The 19,488-nt window shown below is 57.5% G+C and overlaps 3 protein-coding genes across 3 annotated transcripts; all 3 read right to left on the bottom strand.

The window, feature by feature from the left end:
- Window positions 1–56: 56 nt before the first annotated feature.
- Window positions 57–1,605, bottom strand: LOC121108110 (coiled-coil domain-containing protein 81-like). The gene is made up of 5 exons (XM_040654955.1): window positions 1,529–1,605; window positions 1,332–1,402; window positions 1,053–1,114; window positions 473–626; window positions 57–271 (listed from the first exon to the last, which is right to left on the bottom strand). Exons 1-5 carry the CDS (start codon window positions 1,603–1,605, stop codon window positions 57–59), a joined length of 579 nt encoding a protein of 192 aa, XP_040510889.1.
- Window positions 1,606–7,953: 6,348 nt separating this feature from the next.
- Window positions 7,954–10,448, bottom strand: LOC107054358. The gene is made up of 8 exons (XM_040654954.1): window positions 10,201–10,448; window positions 9,920–10,104; window positions 9,565–9,702; window positions 9,198–9,315; window positions 8,898–9,119; window positions 8,587–8,733; window positions 8,168–8,269; window positions 7,954–8,061 (listed from the first exon to the last, which is right to left on the bottom strand). Exons 1-8 carry the CDS (start codon window positions 10,276–10,278, stop codon window positions 7,954–7,956), a joined length of 1,098 nt encoding a protein of 365 aa, XP_040510888.1. The 5' UTR covers window positions 10,279–10,448.
- Window positions 10,414–13,801, bottom strand: LOC107050557. The gene is made up of 11 exons (XM_025145410.2): window positions 13,694–13,801; window positions 13,168–13,256; window positions 12,916–13,047; window positions 12,738–12,817; window positions 12,193–12,301; window positions 11,995–12,084; window positions 11,766–11,870; window positions 11,488–11,665; window positions 11,218–11,318; window positions 10,973–11,122; window positions 10,414–10,749 (listed from the first exon to the last, which is right to left on the bottom strand). The coding sequence occupies exons 1-11, from the start codon at window positions 13,773–13,775 to the stop codon at window positions 10,414–10,416; spliced, it is 1,452 nt and encodes a 483-aa protein (XP_025001178.2). The 5' UTR covers window positions 13,776–13,801.
- Window positions 13,802–19,488: the final 5,687 nt, after the last annotated feature.

Raw genomic sequence — 19,488 nt, 5'->3', positions numbered from 1 at the left:
CCTGCAGCTCACCTTGAAGACAAGCTTTTCTGAATTTCTCCTTCCCAGAGAGCTTCTCAAGGAAGTCGTAAGTAGTATTTAATTCCAAAGCTCATGCCTTCAAAGAGGAGCACTCCTACGTCCTTCAGGACAAAGGCAACGTTCTCCCCATTCTTGAGGCAGTTGGAGAGGAGGGACACGGTGCTTTGGATGCAGGTCTTCCCTCTCTGCCAGGTCACAGAGGCAGCGGCAGCCACCTCGCTGTATTTCAGGGTCTCCACCTCCCTGTGGGCTGAAAAATGCGAGGGACAGAGTTGATCCTGCAGTCGCTTTTCCACAGGCGCTTGCTTGCTTCCCTACAAGTGCTTCTTGCGGCCATCAGCCAGCACGGCCCCCACCTCGGAGGGGGAGAGGAGGTCTCCTTCTGAGAAGGGAGGCGGTGGCCTTCTTTGCCCCGTCCGTGAAGCCTGCAAGGGTTCAATCCCGCTCCTACCTGGCAGGGAGTCCTTGTCGGACCCGAGGTGGTGCATGGCTCTGAGGTTCCTGGCCAGCTGAAACACAGGCCACCGCAGAGTCACGGTCCCGTCCGCAGTCCTGATGTCTTTAGAGATGGTGTCGAATGAGCCGAAGGTGGGAATCCAGACCCCCTGCGAGTGGAAGAGAAAGCACGGGCTGCAGGGTTATGGGCCGGCTGGAGGAAGAGCTGGAGGAGGGTCCCACGTAGGGACAGAGCTCAGAAGCCCTCTCCCGCTGCTCAGAGGCACCAGCGGGCAGGGCAGCGGGAGAGGCTTTGGGAAGGAGCTGCGCAGTCCTCTCCCTCCCCTTGCCCTCCCAAATGCAGCACAGCAGTCAGGGCGGAAGCAGCCTGGTGGAATCCAGAGGCTTCCCGAGGCCTGGGCTCGGCCCTGAGCTCGGAGCCCGCCTAGCACAAGCGATGCTGCCTTTGCAGGAAGCCCACGCTATGCACAGCAGAGCAATTTGGGCTGAGCTTCCTGCTTTGTGTGGAGGGGAAGAGTCAGAGGAACTGCAGGCTGAGCTGGACAGGGAGAGGAGGAAGACGACAGCCAACACACCTTCTGCACCAGGAGGTGCTCCTGTACGTAGGCGGCCACCGCATCCCAGACGGCAACTCGCTCTGGAGGGCAGAGGAAAAGCGGGTCACACTCTGCATCTGCCGCTTCCCGGCGCTCCTACTGCCTCGGGCCGGGAGGGAGGTGGCAGACGGAAAGTGTCGTTGCAGTCCCCAGCCCCACACGGAGACAGCCCCGAGCTGGTCCCCGTGCTGGGTCTCTCCCGCTCAGCGCCAAGATGGGCTGCAGCAGCGCTCCTGTGGTGGCTGTGGACCCGTGTACCTTCGGTGTTGGTGTCTGTCGCTCTGGAGGCACGCCTCGCTGCGGGGCCGGCCTCGCTCGTCCTGTTCCGCCTCGTGCCAGCTGGGTTGCTCCGTGTTGGCGCCAGCCATGCCGGAGCTCATCCCTTCAGATGCGTCTGCTCTCGTCCAGATGCTCCTTCAGGGTGCAGGACCCACCACCGTGCACCGCCTTTATACCCCTCCCGGGTGGCCGTGTCACAAACGTTGCCGTGGCGACGCAGGTGACAGCGTGGCCAGTGCTGGCCGTGGCCCATTATGACGCAGGGACAGCGGCCTGCTGCCCGCCCCGAGCGGGAGTGCTGGCACCTCTCTGTTTTCTCTCTCTTCTTTTCTTTCCTCTCAGGATTGCGTTCCTCATTTCTCTTTAGTAGCCTTTGCCTAAATTGAACCCCCGTCCCCTGGAAACAGCCAGTCAGAAGGGCACCCTTTGAGCTGGGAACTCCTCCCCAGCCCAGCTTTTCTTGTGAGACAGCTCCTGGCAACCCCCCAGCACCAAACCCAGCTCACCTGCTCGGCCTGCTCAGCCCAAGCTGTGCCCAGCTCGCGCACACGCCACAGTGGTGCTTCGGACAGGCTCTCACAGGGTGATCTGTTCCAAGGAGGGCCCAGAGCTCAGTCCCCGCGTGCAGCACACCCACCAGAGCACCAGCTCTGCTCACCAGCTGTGGCACAAACGCTCCCACCCCTGCAACACTTGTGACCTTAGTGTGCGCCCGCATGGCTTCCGTGCCTTCATCATAAGCAAAGGAAATGGATGCCTCCCAGATCCAAACTTTAGGAAACCAACACCAGGCTCACCCAATGGGGTTAACCAAAGTAAAATAACAGGGAAGCGAGGATGACTCTTGTGCAGCCCAATAAAAACCAGTAATGACCAATACGGCCTCATCGTGGTCAATGGAGTCCCAGAGGAACTAGTAGGATCCAGGCGTGCACACCAGTATGGGCCAGGAAAGACCAGGATGGACTCATAGTGGTCAGTGGACACCCATCGGAAGCCGTAGGAGCGCAAACCACTATTGGCCCATAAAAAGCAGTAAGGACCAGCACGGCCTCGTAGTGCTCAATGGAGTCCCATAGGAATCAGTAGAAACCAATAGGAATGCACACCTGTATGCCTCTCTGGTTGTGGCTTTACGCCCCAAGGCAGATGTTGGCCTCCCAGACTATGGCTTTAGGCCCTGGGCCAGTGCCAGCCTCTCCGGCTGTGGACTTAGGCCCGGAGCTGGTGCTGGCCTCTTGTGCTGTGGCTGTGGCTTTAGGCCCCGGGGCCAGTGCAGGCCTCTCGGGATGTGACTTTGGGCCCAGGGGCTGGTGCCGGCCTCCTGGGCAGTGACTGTGGCTTCAGGCCCCAAAGCTGGTGCCAGCCTCTTGGGCTGTGGCTTCATGCCCCAGGACTGGTTCTGCCCTTTCGGGCTGTGGCTTCAGGCCCCAGGGCTGGGGCTGGCCTCCTGTGCTGTGGCTGTGGCTTCAGGCCCTGGGACCAGTGCCGGTCTCTCTGGCTGCAGGCGAACAGCTTTAGGCCCCAGGGACGATGCCAGCCTCTCTTGTGCTGTGCCTACAGTTTTAGGCCCTTGGGCCTGACCTGTGGAACAGCACCTAGCCTCACAAGAGTCAGAATGTAAGGTAGTTTATTGAAGGTGTATAGACCGGTGCACGGGGGGCTCACACTGCCCCCGTTGCGCAACCAGTGGCTCTCAAGCAGCCATACTATATGCACACTCATAATTCCACGAAGCAAGTAATGCTAACTCATTCCTCCTTTGCAGTGTGCTATTGATAAGCAGAAGCCTTGCTCCCTTTCTACCAAACTCCTCCCAGGTCCTGCCTATTCCTTGTAAACCACTCCCCAGACTCCGCCTCTGAAGTAAGTGTTCCTCCTGTCTTTAATTTTTGAGCAGGGGACCCCCCCCTGTACCGGTACAGGGGTCCCTCCTGTACAAGGACCATCCTAGGGTCTCTGCCTTCACTCAGGCCACTGCTGACCTTCCTGATTAGAGCTTCAGGCTCTGGGGCCCGTGCCGGTCTCTTGGGCTGAGTGTGTGGCTGTAGGTCCCAGGGCCGGTGCTGGCCTCTCTGGCAGTGGCTTTAGGCGCCAGGGAGCGCGCAGGCCTCTTGGGCTGGGGCTTCAGGCCCCGGGTCCAGCACCAGCCTCTCGGGCTGTGGCTTTAGGCTTTGGGGCCGATGCCAGACTGCCTGGCTGTGACTGTGGTTTCAGCCCCTGGCTGTAGGGCTATCCTGTTTAGACAAGAGGCCCGCAGTAAAAGGAGAACAGACTTAACAAACATCAAAGAAGCCATGGCCTCTACACAAGGTTGGATTGCCTCGCTCTGGGGATAGGTTGGGATGCAACAGGCAGGCATCAAGATACTCCCCTCTCTCCTCCTTCCAGGCTTATCTCTGTGCAAGGACGAGCAGATGTCCAGAAGCAATCATCTAGTATTGAGTGACCAAGTGTGAGAAGTTAATTAATTAGCAATACGTGCTTAGTTAGCAACACTTTCTGGTTAGTTGAGTGCCGGGAAGACTGTGAACCTGAAGTCCTCAGCCAATGAGGAGAGAGAAAGAGATAAGCGTCGAGTAATAGGGCATCAAAGATGTAAGGCAGTTTTCTGTGTGCTCTCCTGCTTGCAGGAGGCCTGCCATTGCAATTGCGAAGAAAACCTGCTTTTTCCAAGATACCGTCCTGATAAATTATTTGGCTATTTCCAACATGACTGTAGTTTCAGGCCCTGGCGCTGGTGCCGGCCTCTCTGACTGTGGCTGTGGCTTTAAGCCCCAGGACTGTTTCCGGCCTTTCCGGCTGTGGCTATAGGCCCCACACATCGTGCTGGCCTCTCGGGCTGTTGCTGTGGCTTCAGGCCCCGGGGCCGGTGCTGGTCTCTCTGGCTGTGTTTTTATGCCCCTGGGCTGGTGCCAGCCTCTCGGGCTCTAGCGATGGCATGAAGCACCGGGGCAAGGGCCAGCTGTGGGAGTGGAATGTTGTTTCTGCATTTAGAACTAACGTGATGAGTATTTTATGGTGTCTGCGGCCATCTAGCATCCTTGATTGGTACTAATAATTCTTTCTGGGATTCTCCTGATTCCATCAAGGTGGGGGGAGGGGTCTCTAACAGTCCTCATCACTTGTCCTTTAGGTCAATTTTCCATTCTGATGCATGCGTAGTAGGCAGATGAAGTAATTAGTAAGTACAAAAACTGCTGCTTTTGAATTATAGACTAAAAAGCATATTGTGAGGCTATTCTGTTTTGCCAAGAGGCCCTCGGCAAAAGAACAACAGATGTATCAAACATCAAAGAAGCCAGGGCCTCTACCCCAGGCCGAGCTGTTCCACTCGAGGAATGGGAGGGATGCAACAGATAGCCCTCTCCATCCACCTTGAGACAGAGTTCAAAAGAAAAAGGAGAGAAGCAGAAAGATCGTAAAGGGGATCCTTTAGATAACTCGCCCTCCCTTAAAGATCTAAAGCAATGCAAGCGGCAGCGGCCTCTGCAGAGGCGGGTCTTTCCCAACCTGAGCAACGCTACAGTTCTACGCTTCTGCGATTAATGCAAATCACGGTTGAGTGTGCACTGGATTGGTCAAAGAGCTGGGGTTTGTCAAGCGTGTGTGTGCACGGATGTGTGAAAGGATGGGGCTGCACACGTGTGTGTGCCATGGGCGAACAAACCGCTGCGGTGCTTCAGGGAGCACCTCGCTGCCTTTTGCTGCTCCTGGCAGAGCCTCGCCAATATTCTTGGCATTTTGGAGCCCCTTCCTGCTGCTGCCGCTGCTTTGGGGGCACCCACGCCGCTCCACTCTGCCCCTCCCCCAGCCCCACGCCGGCCCATGCCGGCCTCTCATTGGTCAGAGGCAGCACCGCCGGCTGCGATTGGCTGAGGCGCAGCGCGTGGGAGCGGCCGTTGGCGGCCGGCTCGGGGCCACCCGGCTCTCCCCTCAGACAGCGCCGCACCCACAGCCCGGGCCGCCCCGCTCGGCACCGCCGCTGCAGCCGCTGTGCGGGTGTCATGGTTTTATCATTGGTGGTGACTGCAATTCCACATCGTAACATCATGTAGTGCACCTGGAGTTAAAGCATTAATGCTCCAGTTCCGGGCACCTGTCTGAAAGAGAAGAACTACATTCCCAGGGGGGCTTTGCGGTCAGAGAGGAGATAGAACCTCTGGCAAAGTCACCTGATCTCCTCTTCTTCCCTCGGCTCTCGTCCCGACCGCACGCATCGCCTCAGCACTACTGTAAGGCCTACAGCTTTCAGATACTCTTTCTCTCATTCTATTTGATTTATTTGCTTCAATTCGAATTATATTGTGTTATAGTGTGCTATCTTGCCTTCCAATTCCGTATGTAGTAAATTAGTTTGTTTCTCCTCAGATCGTTGCCGCTGCTTTTAATTATTTTGGGGTCCCCTGTTTCCCTTTTCTGGAGGTGTGGATTTTGCGAAATCCCTCCACCCCGCTGGTCACAGAACTGAGCCGAACCAGCCTGTAAACCATTGACAGCGGGCAGTACTGAGATGGAACCGCGGCACTGAGGAGCGGTGCTGAGGACAGCGGTGCCACAGGTGTTTGGGGGAACGGCTCCGGGCCGGGGCCGGGGAGAGGAAACGTGTGTGGCCCGGGCCGAACCGCCCCGCCCCCCGCCCTCCCCTCCCCTTATTCCCCTCTGCCGTGGGATGCGGGGATTTGGGACAGCTGAAGGACTCGGGGCCCCTACCAGCGCTGCTGCCTGCATCCGGGCCGGGCCCCCCCGAGCCCTCCAGCGCTGCTCCCGGTGCCCACCGGGGCTGAGGTGGACACAGGGGGCAGTGGGGGAGATGTAGTGGGGATATGGGAGTTTAGGGGGGCTGTGGGGGTTTACAGGGGGCTATATGTTATAGGGGGCTGTTGTGGGAATACAGGGAGGCTGTGGGAGGTCATGGGGAGGATATAGGGAGATAGGGGACTGTTGTGGGTATAGGGTTATACGGGAGCTACGGGGGGGAGGGGGTACAGGGTGATATGGGGCTGTAGTGGGCTGTGGGGATCCACCTAGGGAGATATGGGGATATAGGTAGCTGTGAGGGGAATATAGGGGGATATGGAGCTGTGGGGGCAATACAGGGGAGTGTAGGGACTATGGGGGGGATGTAGGGCTGACGTGGGGCTGTAAGGGGCTGGGGGGGCTGTAGGGAGGGTTTTCAGGCTAGAGGGGGGATATAGGGAGCTGGGGGGCTGTAGGGGGCTATGAGGGGAGCTATACGGTTCTATGGGGGGGCTGTAGGGGGGCTGCGTGTAGACTACAGGAGGGTTATAGGAGGATATAGGGCAGTAGGGGCCTGTGGGGAGGATGTAGGAATATATGGGGCAATAGTGGTGTTATAGGGGGATATGGGGTTATAGGGGGTTGTGGTGGGTGGTGGGAGGGTATAGGGTGATGGCAGGGTGGAGGGAGCTATAGATAGGGATGTTGTACTATCAGGGGTTGTGGGGAGGCTGTGGAGGACTGTAGAGGGGCTGTGGAGAGCTTTTGGGGGATATAGGGAGATACGGCGCTATAGGGGCTGTATGGGGGATATGGTTTTATAAGGGGCTGCGTGGGGCCATAGGGTGATACGGGGCTTTAGGGTGGGCTATAAGGGGATGTGGAGCTAAAAGGCTCTGCCTTCCTGTCCCCCTTCGTTTCCCACCAGCTGTGGGTTGCTCTTAGGGTTGGCATTAGTGTGGCAATGAGGAGCAGAATGCAAACACCTCCAAACACGTTGTTACTCCGCAGAGATCCGCACAGGTGACGCTGCGCTGCAACAGCGCTTCTCAACACCAAACCCCGAAACACAGAGCAGCTGCAACACAGCTTTAACTAATAACTAATAACTACTTTTATTTCAGCTCTACATGTAACACTACAACAAACGTGACAGACGAAGACCCATCCCTGCGGAGCAGCACTACTCCCTCCACGTCCTCCAGAACCATCGGCGCAACCTGGGCCTGGTGGGCGGCACATCTTCCAGCACGCTGAGGATCAGCAGTGTCTGCAGCACCAGACAGCGCACGGCCGGCTCGCTGTCCTCCTTGGCTCCCTCCAGGGCTGCAATGGAGCGGTGCTGTGTCACCACGTGGGCCCCACACGGCACTTCCTGGGGCACGGGGCAGCGGGGGGGGATGGCTCACCTTTACGGATGTCCGACATCTTCTCCCGGTTCTCATTCCTCAGCTTTCGCCCTAGCAGCCCTGCGCACATGGCTGCTGTCAGCGCTCACCCGTCCCCGCGGCGCCCAGGGACCTCACAGCATCCCATGGACCCCCACGGTGCTCCAAGGACCTCCAAAAACCCCATACTACCCTAATAGTGTCCCCATCATCCCCAGCAACCCTTCAGTGTCTCAGGGACCCTATGGTGCCCCAGTGACCCCTGTGGTGCCCAGCTGCCCCCAAGGACCCCAGGGAGCCCCAGAGACCCAACACAATGCTTCAGTGAACCCCATAGTGCCCCAGTAATCCCAGTGTTGCCCTAATAACTCCCAAGAACCCCACCATTTCCCCAGTGACCCCCCAGGACCCCCGCTGCGCACCAACCCCACAGCATTCAGCCTGGAGGGATGGGGACCCACTGGGGATGGGACTCACCGAGGAAGCGCACGGCTGTGTCCCTCACGGGCACCTGGGGGCTGTGCAGGTGCAGCACTGGTGTCCTTCAGGTACTGCTCCGCATCTCTGCCCCTCTTCTGAAGCTGCAGAGAGCATGGTGGGGGTGGCACCCGCAGAGTGGCTTCCCCGCCCCCCCTTCTGCAGGGGAGCAAGGGGGGTCCGGAGGGGTTGAGGGGTGGGGGTCCTTACCAGACAGTCAGCAATCATCCAGACCTCCGCCGCGCTGGCCAAGCGTTGCAGTTGCTGCCAGCCCAGGAGCTTGGCGGCGTGGATCAGAGCTTTCTGAGCAGCCTGGGGGGCAGTGACACAGGGGGGTGTTGGTGGGAGATCCTGGGGGAGCCTCCATCCCAAACCTGGGTCAGCACCATAGCCGATCCCGTCCCACAGGTTCTGGGGGAACGGGGTGGGGGATGTGAGAGGGTTTTCCTAACCTTAATGACTGTATAGGTGGGTGTAGGCGGAGGGGGGAACTGGGAGGACTGTATGGGTGGATATGAGGTGGGGATCTGGTATCTAGGAGGACTGTACACGTGGGCACAGGGCAGGGGAGTAGTTGCTGGTCACACCGGATAACCTCGCGACCCCGTGACCCCACAAGCTGCCCCCACCTGCGCCACGTTGGGGATGTCCTCATTCATGTGGATGAAGAGTGGCAGCAGACTCCTCTCCGCCTGCAGCAGCAGCCGCTTCCTGCCTGGTGCCTCCAGCAGCAGCGCAAAGAGCTCCATGGAGCGCCAGCGCACCTCTGCGTTGTCCTGGGAGGAAACACACACGGGGTAGTCCTGAGCTCTGTGCACGGTGCGGGGGCTGCTTGGATGCTCCCCGCTGCCCCGCGTCCCTCACCTCATTGAAGCAGGACAGCAGCTGCACGGCCAGCTGGCTGAGCACACCTCGGATGCTGGCGGGGTGCTGTGCCAGCAATGTCCTGCAGCAGATGTATGGCCTGCAGTTTGATGTCAGCCCGCATGTCCTGCAGCCACAGCAGCGCGTCGGGTAGCAGCAGCTGCATCCTCCCAGCATAAAGGTTCCTCAGCCCGCGCAGCGCCAGCTCTCTGCTCTTGGGCTGTTTGCTGCGGATGTATTTCCTGAAGATCTTCTGCGGGCAGGTGTCATCCTCGTGGTGCCCCTGGCAGCTCCACAGCTGCGATGAGTGGCGGTCAGTGGGCGGGAGGGGGCCCATCCTCCCAAGGAGACCCCCCCACACCGTCTCCACACCCACCTCAAAGTAGAACGCCATGGCGGGGACCTCCCTCCACTGCAGCTGGTGGTACTGCAGCAGATTCTGCAGGTGTCTGAAGATGGGTCTGCACTGATCCCGGCAGTTCTTCAGCATCACCCTGCGGGGCAGGGGGAGGGCTGAAGCCGGGCTGGGGGGCTGACCCCACTGGGTCTGGGCTGGAGTAGGGGGACCGGAACAGCCCATGCCGCCCCACAGTGTGCTCTTCCATCTGCCCACCGTGCCTCAGCACCCCCTGAGCACTCTCCTTGTTCCCTACTTATTTCGGGAGCGCTGCACTTGGGGCACCGTGTAGGGCAGTGTGTGGGGCAGTGCGTGGGGCAGAGCATGGAAGGGGTTGGGGCCGTACTTGGCAAGGGAGTGTAGGCCGTTTTGCCACGTGGCAGCGCCCTGCAGCCGCGCCCACAGGTTGTGGGTGTCCATGGAGAACGCCAGGTTGTCCATCTCAGCGCACAGTAGCAAACTGTGGGCCGTCTCCACCACCATCCTGCATGGAAACGGGGCAGCATTGGGTCAGCACAGGGTCGGGGGTCAGAGGTCAGTGAGGGGCCAGGGCACAGTGCAGAGTCAGGGTTCAATCAGAAGTCATCATGCAGTCAGGAGTCAGTGTGGGGTCAGGAGTCAGCAGGGGCACAAAGGTCAGCGTGGGGTCAGGGGTCAGTGTGGGTGGTGCCGCGGGGTCAGAGCGGGCACTGCGGTGTTACCTGATGGCAGAGGTGGGCGCAGATGGGCGGAATGGGTCCTCTGTGATGGCGGTGATCTCCAGCGGAGCTAGCGGCCCGGCGGACACCAGCTGGATGATGAGCACCACAAAGAGCTCCGGGAAAACCAGTCGCACCTGTGGGCCGTACTCCAGGTACTGCAGGAGCTTATGCAGTGCCGTGGCCGCCTGCGGAAAGCACCCGGACAGCACTCAGCACTGAGCTGCTCCCCTGGGTTTGGGGGGTGGGGGGGAGAGTGTTCCCAGAGGATGTCCCAAACTCACGGCCGTGTGAAGGACGCCGACCTCGGTCTTCTGGCCCAGCGGCACGGTCTCCAGCTGACGCAGCAGCGCCTGCACCATCTTTGGCACCGCATCCACCGAGGACAGCGCCAACTCCCACAGCTCCCATATGTCCCTGCGGCACAGAGCTGTCCTCAGCGGGAGCCCCTCTCTGAGTGGGGTGGGAGTCCTTCTGTATATGGGGTGGGTGTTGTTCTATGTGTGGGGTGAGGGTCCCTCTGCACCACAGGTGAAGGTCCCATGGGGGTGGTCTCCCTCTCCGTGTGGAGTGGGGGCCTCTCTCCGTGTGGGATGGGGGTCCCTATCCACGTGGGGTGGAGGTCCCTGTCCTTGGGGGGTGGGGGTCCCCCTCTGCGGGGGGCGGGGGCAGCGCACTTGTCGCAGGTGGGGGAGCAGCGCAGCAGGCTGAGTGTCATTGCGCGAGGGTTGGCAGGCAGCTAGTGAGGCGAAGCTGCTGCGGATGGTCCTCAGTGCCTGCTCCTCTGTGATCAGCTTCCTGCTCCTGTGGATGGCCGTCACGATGCGCTGCACCTGGAAGGGTCGCAGGGACAGCAGAACTTCACTCCAGGCGTCCCCAGGAGGGACCAAGCGCCCTGAAGTCTCAAATCAGACCGATGCCGTGCAGGACAACCCAACCCAAGCACAGCCTTCCTGCACCCAACCCAACCCCGTTCTAACCGTCAGGACCCAACCCAACCCAACCCCACCCTCCCCATGGGCTCAGCCCCCTGGCAAGCAGCTCCCGGTTGCTCACATCATTGGGCATAGGGTTGAAGTCAACCGTCAGGATGGCCATCAAGGTGGAAGCCACCTGGGTGTTGTAGTTGCTGCAGTCCCTCATGCCCTGCAGCGCCAGGAGGATGAGATCGGTCTTCTCTGAAGAGTGGAAGTGCTTCTCAAAGCGCTGGGGAGGAATGAACGCAGAGGGGGGGAAGGATGTCAGCCATGCTCCCCCCACCCCCTGCGCCCATGAGTCCTGGCGCGACAATCCCTCCTCACCAGCAAAATGACCGTGGTGTTGGTGGTCCAGGTGAGGGAGAACTCGTGGTCGGCTTCCCACTGCTCCAGTTTCCCCTGCTCGTCCAGCTGCCCTTCCCAGCCTGGAAAGGAGAGCAAGGCGCAGGTGCGTGAGCAGTGGCTGCCCTGCAGGGAGCTGGACAGCTGCCCCGACCCCAGGCACGGGGCCGTGCGGCAAAGCTCCCCAGCACCATGGGGTTCTTCACTGCTCTGAGCGGCAGCTGACGCAGAGGTCAGCAACCGTTGCCTTACGGCTTCTCCACAGGACAAATCTGTAGAGGTGACGGAGAGCGCTCAAAGCACAGCGGCATGTTTTTTCCTCCTGGACAAAAGCGCAGCACAGGATGAGGCATCCCACCAGCTGCCCCAGCACGGGCAGGCGGAGCTCGTCATAGCTGACAGATGGGGATTGTTCCGAGGAGTGACGGGGCTGTGCGTGGAGAGCAGAAAGTTGAGGTGCACCCCCGGAGTGGGCAGAGCGCTGGAAAAGGAGAGACAAAGACTCCACACTATGGGGGTCGGGCCCTTACCCTCTCCTGGCAGTAATGTGCCAGCGAATGGGTCAGCTTCCAGATGCGCCCCACTGCCCTCTGGCGCACGGTCGAGCTCTGCAAGGAGGTGAAGGGCAGCAGCACCTGTGGGAAGAGGAGGTGCTGCTCTGCCCTGTGGTCCCCTGGATCACCCCAGAAGGTTTTTGGGGTGGTGGGGATGGGGGGGGGAACACTCCTCCTCTGTGTGCTCCCCATGGGCAAGGCTCACCTGGAAGACGTCTTTCAGCTCCTCTCCGATGCTGGCGCTGGGGTGAATGAACACCAATGAGTGCAGCATCTCATCCAGAGCCCTCAGGGTCTGCAGAACGGACAGGGTGGAGGGAGATTAGAGGGGAGGGGGACGGGGGATGCATGGCAAGACCCTGTTCTGCACGGTAGGGGGGTCCTGCAGCTCCCCGGCACCCACCTTGGAGTAAAGGTTTGTGTCCAGGTCCTGCTCTGAGGGAAGCAGGAAGATGCTCCGGAAGCACACAACAAAGAGAGGGATCTTCTCCTCCAGAGCCCCCTCCACCTTGCTGCAAGAACAGGGACAGCGGCGCTGGGAGTGCTGTGCTGCAGGATGGGGAGTGGATTCCCCCCATGGGCAGCACTCTGCAGAGCAGGGGGGGCAATGCTGGGAGGAACCCCTCCTCCATGGAGATGTGTGGGGCAGAGGGAGTCCTGAGAGCTGCTGTGGTCAGATTGGGGTTGGGGTTCAGGTTGGGGTTAGGTTGTTAGGGTTAGGGTTAGGTTATGGCCAGTGTTAGAGCTGAGGCCCAGCAGTGCTGCAGGACCCCCTCGGCCCTTTGCCCCGCCCCAAAGGGGGAGAGCAGCAGCCCAGTACTGCCACGGATCGTCCCCGGGGGCTGCGGGGCCATACAGGCAGTGTGGGGCCATTCAGACACTGTGGGGCCATACAGGCAGTCTGGGGCCATATGAATGCTGTGGGGCCATCCTGGCGTGGGGCAGTACCTGAGGGAGGTGATGGCGGCTACCGCTTGCAGCCGCAGTTCGGAGCTCAGCTCTCTCCGCGGCTCCTCTGCCAGCAGCACCTGCAGCACAGCGGGATGGCATCAGGCATGCAGTGCTCCCAGCACTGGGAGGAGAGGAGCCGCCCACTGCCCTCCCTCCAGCACCCACCGCCCCTCACCATGATGTTCTCCACAAGTTCGTTCCGGCGGCAGAAGATGCGCAGTTCCTGCACCGTGTTCCTCTCTGCTGCGGAGCCGCAGATGGTGCGGATGCTGCACAGGAACTTCATCTTCTTCTCCTCATTCTGAGGCTGCCAGGGAGCGTGGGGAGCGTGAGCGGGGGGGCGGGGCCAGGGGGCACAGCCCTCCTGCGGATGCAATGGGCCTGGGGGGGGATGGGGGACCGCCGTGATGGGAGCGGCCGCTGTCACCTCTGTGCTCCGGAGAAAGGCCTCAATGTTGTCCATCGCGTAACGCTCCACAGCACACATGGGCAGCCCAGGGGCATCCAAGGGGGGAGCTGGAATTGGGGGTAGGAGGGGGATCGGAATTAGAGCTGAGTTTAGAGTTGTGGTTAGTGTTACGATTGAGGATTAGGGTTGGGGTTGGATTAGGGTTAAGGTTGGGGGTGGGGGTGGGGTTGGGTTAGAGTTAAGGTTGGGTTTGTGGTTAGTGTTAGGATTGAGTTTGGGGTTGGGGCTAAGGGTAGAGGTTAAGGTTGGGGTTGGGGTTAAGGTTAGGGTTAGGGCTGGGGTTAGGATTAAGGTTGGGATTAGGGTTGGGGTTGGGGCTGGGTTGGGGTTAGGATTAAGGTTTGCCCTCAGGGTTGGTGTAGAGGAGCCCAGAGCAAAGCGAGGAGGAAATTCTGCCCTCTGCCGCCCCACGCAGCCCCCACACTGTGCAGAGGGCACTTCCCCCCCACCCCCCCCCCCAGCCCTGCAGGGGACCCTCACTCACCGGGCGGCACAGCAGTGGGCTCCTGGGGGAGTTTGTCCTTCTCCTTGGCCTCAGCAGGGCAGGAGGGCTTTCTCTCCTCCATCGCAGAGGATGAGGGTTGAGGTTGGGGACGGGCCAGTGGCCTGGGCAGCCATGGGCGGAGAGAAGCGCTGCGGTTTGCCCCGAGGGGCGGCTTGCACCGCTGCTCTGCTCGCGTGCTGTCCCATCTCAGTCCTGACGGAAAGTGAGGGGCACAGCGCTGGCGCTGCTGGAGCTGGGGGGCACGGGGACGCGTCACAATGGGCCCCGCTGTGACCCGCTGCCCCGCCCGCGTGGGGCCCCCGGCAGTGCTCAGCTCTGCTCAGGGCTGCTCAGTTCCCCAGTCTGCGCTGAGGAATGGATATATTATTGCAATTATTTTATTAAATCGCTATAAAAGAGGGCAACGGAAGCATAAAACTCAGAAATTGGAAATACGTGCTTCACATCAAGGCTGAGCTGCTCTGCAGGGGGGTTCAGGATTTCCCTGGTGAGTTCACCAACTAAAGCTGGGGTTGGCGTTTGCAGTTAGGGTTATGGATAGGGTTAGGGTTAGGGCTTGGGTTGCGGTTGCGGTTGGGGTTAGGGTTAGGTTTAGGGTTAGGGCTAGCATAGGGTTAGGGTTACGGTGAGGGTTAGGGTTAGTGTTGGGCCTTAAGTTGTGGTTAGGGTTGGGCTCAACGTTTGATATTAGGATTGGGGTTAGTGTTGGAATTAAGTTTTGGTTTAGGCTTAGGGTTTGGGCTGGGGTTGAGGTTACTCTTGGGTTTAGGGTTGTGATTAGGGTTAGGGTGTGGGTTGGGGTTAGGGTTGGGTTTAGTGTTGTGATTGTGGTTGGGGTTGCGATTGGGGTTCTGGTTTGGTTTAGATTTAGAGTTAGGGTTGGAGTTGGGGTTGGGTGTAGGGTTAGGATTGTGTTAGGGAGCTGGGGAGCACAGCCGCACACCACCAGGCAGAGAGAGAGAGAGAGAGCAATCCCGGGACTTGTGGGGCTGATCTTCCCCTCTGAGCGCAAAGTCCTCTGGGGTATGCTGCTCTTCTTCCCTTCTGAGAACCAGGTATCCACAAAGTTGTCAGTACATGGAACTGGAGTAAGAACTCTTTAATCCCCCATGCTTTGTATGATGGTGTGGTGTGCAATACCTGATAAGAAAAATCATAAAACCATGGCATTCCGCGCCTTATTCCACATTAGTACATCATGCTTAATATATACATATACATGTATGCAAACAAACAATAATGAAAATGCATTATGCACATACATCTACATACATATATATACATGGAATTACTGACTGCAGCTCCCCCAGCGTCAAATTCCCTTGTGGTACACACTGAACATCCCCATCTTTCTGCATCACCCACCAAGTGGACCCAAGTCCCTGAGCAAAAAGAGTTCCATGAAGAGATTTGCCCTTCCCAGAGGCTGGAGGGACCCAAACCGCTTTTTCCAGCATGCTCTTTACATGTACCACAGGGACCTTGTCTCCCTCTACCGTATGTAGGGAGCTGGATTGGGTAGGACCATCTTGACTGACCGATCCTCGAGTGTTGGCCAGCCAGGTGGCTTCTGCCAAATGCTTCTCCCAGTTCGTAAATGTTCCACCACCCACTGCTTTCAGCATAGTTTTTAACAACCCATTGTATCGTTCAATTTTACCAGAAGCTGGTGCATGATGGGGGATATGACAAATTGTCATGGTTTCATGATTTTTGGTTATCAGTATTCCACATCACAACATCAGTGCAGTGTACTGGGAGTTAAGGAGCAAATGCTTTAGTTCCGGGTACCTGTCTGGAAGAGAAGAAGAACTACGTTCCCCAAGAGCCTTTTCGAGTACTGTTATCATTCCTGCTCAAGGGAACAGATATAAGGGCGCAGGTCATCTGACTTGTCCCTCTTCTCGTCTCGCCGTGTTCCCTGTCGGATCGGCTCGCTACTGCTGCGCCCGACTGCACGCAAGGCTTCAGTATTAGTGTAAGGCCTTTGGCTCTCGGACAATCTTTCTCTCAATTATTGTTGATTTATATTGTATTATAGTGTGTTATCTTACATTCCGATACTATATTTAGTAAATTAGTTTGTTTCTCCTCAGATCGTTGCCGCTGTTTTTAATTATTTTGGGGTCCCCTGTTTCCCTTCCTGGAGGCGCGGATTTTGCGAAATCCCTCCACCCCACTAGTCGCGGAACCGGGCCGGACCAGCCCTTAAACCGTTGACACAAATCCACATAGTGCCACGATCTTTGGCCCAAGTATTGACAAGAGAATTTTTGAAATGAGTCCCATTATCGGATTCAACTCTTTCTGGAGTGCCATGTCCCCACAGGATTTGCTTCTCCAGACCTAATATGGTGTTTCGGGCAGTAGCATGGGGTACTGCATGTGTTTCAAGCCACCCAAGTGGTTGCCGCCACCATGGTAAGCACATAACGCTTACCATCGGGAGTTTGTGGCAAGGTGATGTAATCAACCTGCCAGGCCTCCCCATATTTATACTTTTGCCATCGCCCTTCCCCCCAGAGGGGTTTCATCCTCTTGGCTTGTTCAATTGCGGCACATGTGTCACAGCCACGAATAACCAGTGCAATAGCGGCTGTAGTTAAGCCCACAAAATTCCTCAACATAATGTAAAATCCTGCCACAGAGAATACATTCAGAGAGACTGAAAGCACAGTAACTAAGCTGGCATCCTGAACACGCATCAGGAACTGGGAAGAGCACTTGGAAACCAGTCCAAACATCATATTGTCTAGTAAATTAGCCAGGATGTATAGGAACCAGGCAGCTATCTCCATCAGTGCCCTGCGGCAGGCCCAGGGTGTGCTGCTGGAGCCGGCACGCTGTCCCTGCTCTGACCCCTCACTCTTTTGTTACCAGGCAACTGCGTTGCTGTCTGTTTCTCTTTGTCCAAGCCCTTGCGTCTACAGCCAGCCAGGGACTTGGAGACACAGCGGGAGCACATGGCAGGGGAAGGTCTTCCCCCCGAGCTGGGACCTGCTGGCATAGGAAGCCCTCCAGCCTGGAGACGAGCTCCCTCAGAAAGGACTTCCTGCACTGCTTTCACATAGATCTTTCCATTGGGCTCAGCACCTCTCACTGTTATAATCAAGGAAGGAGAAGCAACAAGATTGAAAGAGAGTCCAAGGCTGCATTCAATGGGCCATAGCGCTAGGGCATCTCATCTGGAGTGGTCACGGTAATGGCTCTTAGGATCTTGGCTGAACTGCGGGTTCACATTTCAAATCAGGACAGGAGCGGTAATGGTAAATCCCAGGGCTTAAGACCCCAAGCAACACGCAATGAGAACAGTCCCGGGAAAGAAGAGGCAGAAAGCCTAACCAGGAAGACAGTGCGCCAAACCCAGGTGCCTGTTGTGTGTCTGCACCTCTCTAGGGTGCTGTGCCACACTCCATGCCCCTCCCCTGGCTTTCCTGCATGGCTGCGCTTCAGAGGAAGGCCACTGGCATCAGCTTCTGACCAAAAGGAAACAAGAAATACTTGAAGAGCATCTCTTTGGAGGAAGATCTGTGCACAGCCAACCATAGACTTCTCCTCTTCAAGCACAGTTTCTTCAGTTTGCCTTTCTGCTGCCACAGTGTTGTGCCATTTCTGCAGTCAGCACAGATCGGCAGGGTCCTTTCCTCTCTCCTCCATCACACACACGCCTTCATGCATCCCGATTTACAGGCAGGCACCCACACCACAGCTCACAAAAGGTTCTCACCTGCGGAGGCTTTCCGTTTCCCCCCTTGCCCACCATCACTCGATGGACGTGCAGGCTCCATCCCTAAAACAAAATACAATTTGCTGATTTAATAGAAACCAGTAGCCAGGAGCAGTACTGTCCTGTTAGCCCATGTCCACCCCAAAAAAAGCAAAAGACACCGTTGTACAGCCAAAACAGAATCACAGCGTCATAGAATCACAGAATCATAGAATGGCCTGGGTTGAAAAGGACCTCAAAGATCATCCAGTTGCAACCCCCCTGCCACGGGCGGGGTCACCAAGCCCTAGACCGGGCTGCCCAGAGCCACATGCAGCCTGGAAACCGATGTTTAAACTGCAGTGCACTTACAAAAAGCATTACCGGTCTCATTCCTGCTCAGATGGCAGCAAAGGAATCCCAGCCTGCCCGACAGCTCTGCATTCTGCAGAGCAAAGGTGGATCAGCATACAAAACGCGATCAGGTCAAAAAGTTGAGACACATCTTTGTTGCCTCTCAAATGAATGCACTCAGCTCTACGCATCACCATTTGTACGCAGACTTCTGTCTCACTCCAGTCATCAGCTGCCGCTGTCGGCCTCTCTAATGCTTCCACAGTGACTTACTTGACATCCCCTGCAGCACTGCACCCGCTCCGAAGTAACACTCAAAATTCGTTCCTCCATACTTCATGACAGAGGACCGAAGAAGCTCACTTGTGCGTGGTGGTAAGGACGGTTCGTCCCCGTCGCGTCCCTCTGTGGCCCCATCACGTCCCTCTGTGCGCTGCAAGGCACAGTTGGATCTCTGGCAGCCTCCTGGCTGCTGCTCCCAAACGCAGGGAACCGCGCCATGCCGCTTCTGAAGAGGGAAAGGAAGAAATGGTGGTGGGAACGGGCACCCAGGGCCTGCAGAGATGTTCCAGATCGTGCTAGAGATGGGATATCAGGATGCTGAGGCATTAATTATCACTAAGAGAAAAGACAGCCTGAGCCGTGCCCATGCCATTAAGCCGGGCTGTCAGGAGTGAGCGCAGAATCCAAGCGGTTATTGAGGTCACAAAGGTCCAGTAGGGCTCCCCCTGCTCTATCCCTTCCCTTAACAATGAGAAAAAGTGAAGGGCCAAATCAGGTCCCCGCAGTATAGAAAGAAGGGCTTCATAGCAAGAAAAGAGAAAGCAGCTTCACAAGGTAGACATAAGGGGCAAATAGAGATGGTTTACGTAGAGAGTATTAGAAAACAAGGGATTCCAAGCACTTTCACAGGCGCTAGGTCCGGAATAACAAGGAGAATGAAGGCCATAAAGATAAGGACCGGAGAACAGGTCGAAAACATTTGACAGGGAGGTGATTAGATGTCTGAAGTGCAAGCTGAAAGCGGTTCGGGGGCTGCCCCCCCTTCGGGGTCAGAAGTTTGCAGCGAGGAAGACTCCGAGCATTCGCGAGGAAGACTACGAGCCTTCATCATCACGACCTACTACGCACGCGCAAGGGGGGGAGGGACTGCATGCTAATGGGCTCTCGGGAATGTAATGAATATGTATCCGAATTCCTGTCAACTGCTGATTATGTATTAGCTCAACCTATATCTACAGCACGATTTCTCCTGACGGTGTGCAAGCTAGGTGGAACGATCCCCCTTGCACCAGGGTGTACGCGCGTCACCAATAAACACATACCTGCTCTATATCCTTACTGGCTATAGGGTCTGATTTCCGCACGTCAATTTGGCACCCCAGGTGGGACCCACTCTGTTCGGCTGCAGGACCGGCTGAGAGAGGGGACACCTTTGGCGCGCCCCAAGATTTCTTGGAAGGACTCCCTTCCTCACCCGATCACTGCGGGGACAGACAAGGACCATCCATTAAGGCGGACCAGGTATGTGTATAGAAAAGGGGGAACGTGTAAGGCGTGAGGAGACATCCTACGCAGGGTATGAAGGAGCGTGCCTGCTCCCCCCCCCCAGAGTACGTGAGCTCACTGGTTAGGTTTCTGGCTGGGGTAGGAAGACTCCTTGGGGAGTTCCTACAAAGGGGACCTGTAAGTCATACGCAAGGAAAGAGCAACA

This window comes from Gallus gallus, chromosome 34 (assembly GCF_016699485.2).
Source record: "Gallus gallus isolate bGalGal1 chromosome 34, bGalGal1.mat.broiler.GRCg7b, whole genome shotgun sequence".
In the NCBI taxonomy this organism is placed as follows: Eukaryota; Metazoa; Chordata; class Aves; order Galliformes; family Phasianidae; genus Gallus; species Gallus gallus.
The sequence above is the reverse complement of the archived record's forward strand: the minus strand, read 5'-3'. Positions and strand labels throughout refer to the sequence as shown.

Bases quoted from the DNA above. Each gene is read 5' to 3' on its own strand.
- LOC107050557 (XM_025145410.2), bottom strand. From the start codon at position 13,775: ATGGAGGAGAGAAAGCCCTCCTGCCCTGCTGAGGCCAAGGAGAAGGAC. The intron at 13,048-13,167 runs GTGACAGCGGCC...GCTCCCTGGCAG, and splicing joins CCTTTCTCCGGAGCACAGAG to CCTCAGAATGAGGAGAAGAA. The intron at 11,871-11,994 runs GTGAGCCTTGCC...CTCTTCCCACAG, and splicing joins AGCTGAAAGACGTCTTCCAG to GTGCTGCTGCCCTTCACCTC.
- LOC121108110 (XM_040654955.1), bottom strand. From the start codon at position 1,605: ATGGGCCACGGCCAGCACTGGCCACGCTGTCACCTGCGTCGCCACGGC. The intron at 1,403-1,528 runs GTATAAAGGCGG...AGCTGGCACGAG, and splicing joins GACACGGCCACCCGGGAGGG to GCGGAACAGGACGAGCGAGG. The intron at 627-1,052 runs GTGTGTTGGCTG...TTCCACTCGCAG, and splicing joins AGCACCTCCTGGTGCAGAAG to GGGGTCTGGATTCCCACCTT.
- LOC107054358 (XM_040654954.1), bottom strand. From the start codon at position 10,278: ATGGTGCAGGCGCTGCTGCGTCAGCTGGAGACCGTGCCGCTGGGCCAG. The intron at 8,270-8,586 runs GTGGGGGCAGCT...ACTGCCCCCCAG, and splicing joins ACATCCCCAACGTGGCGCAG to GCTGCTCAGAAAGCTCTGAT. The intron at 8,062-8,167 runs GTAAGGACCCCC...TGCTCTCTGCAG, and splicing joins GGATGATTGCTGACTGTCTG to CTTCAGAAGAGGGGCAGAGA.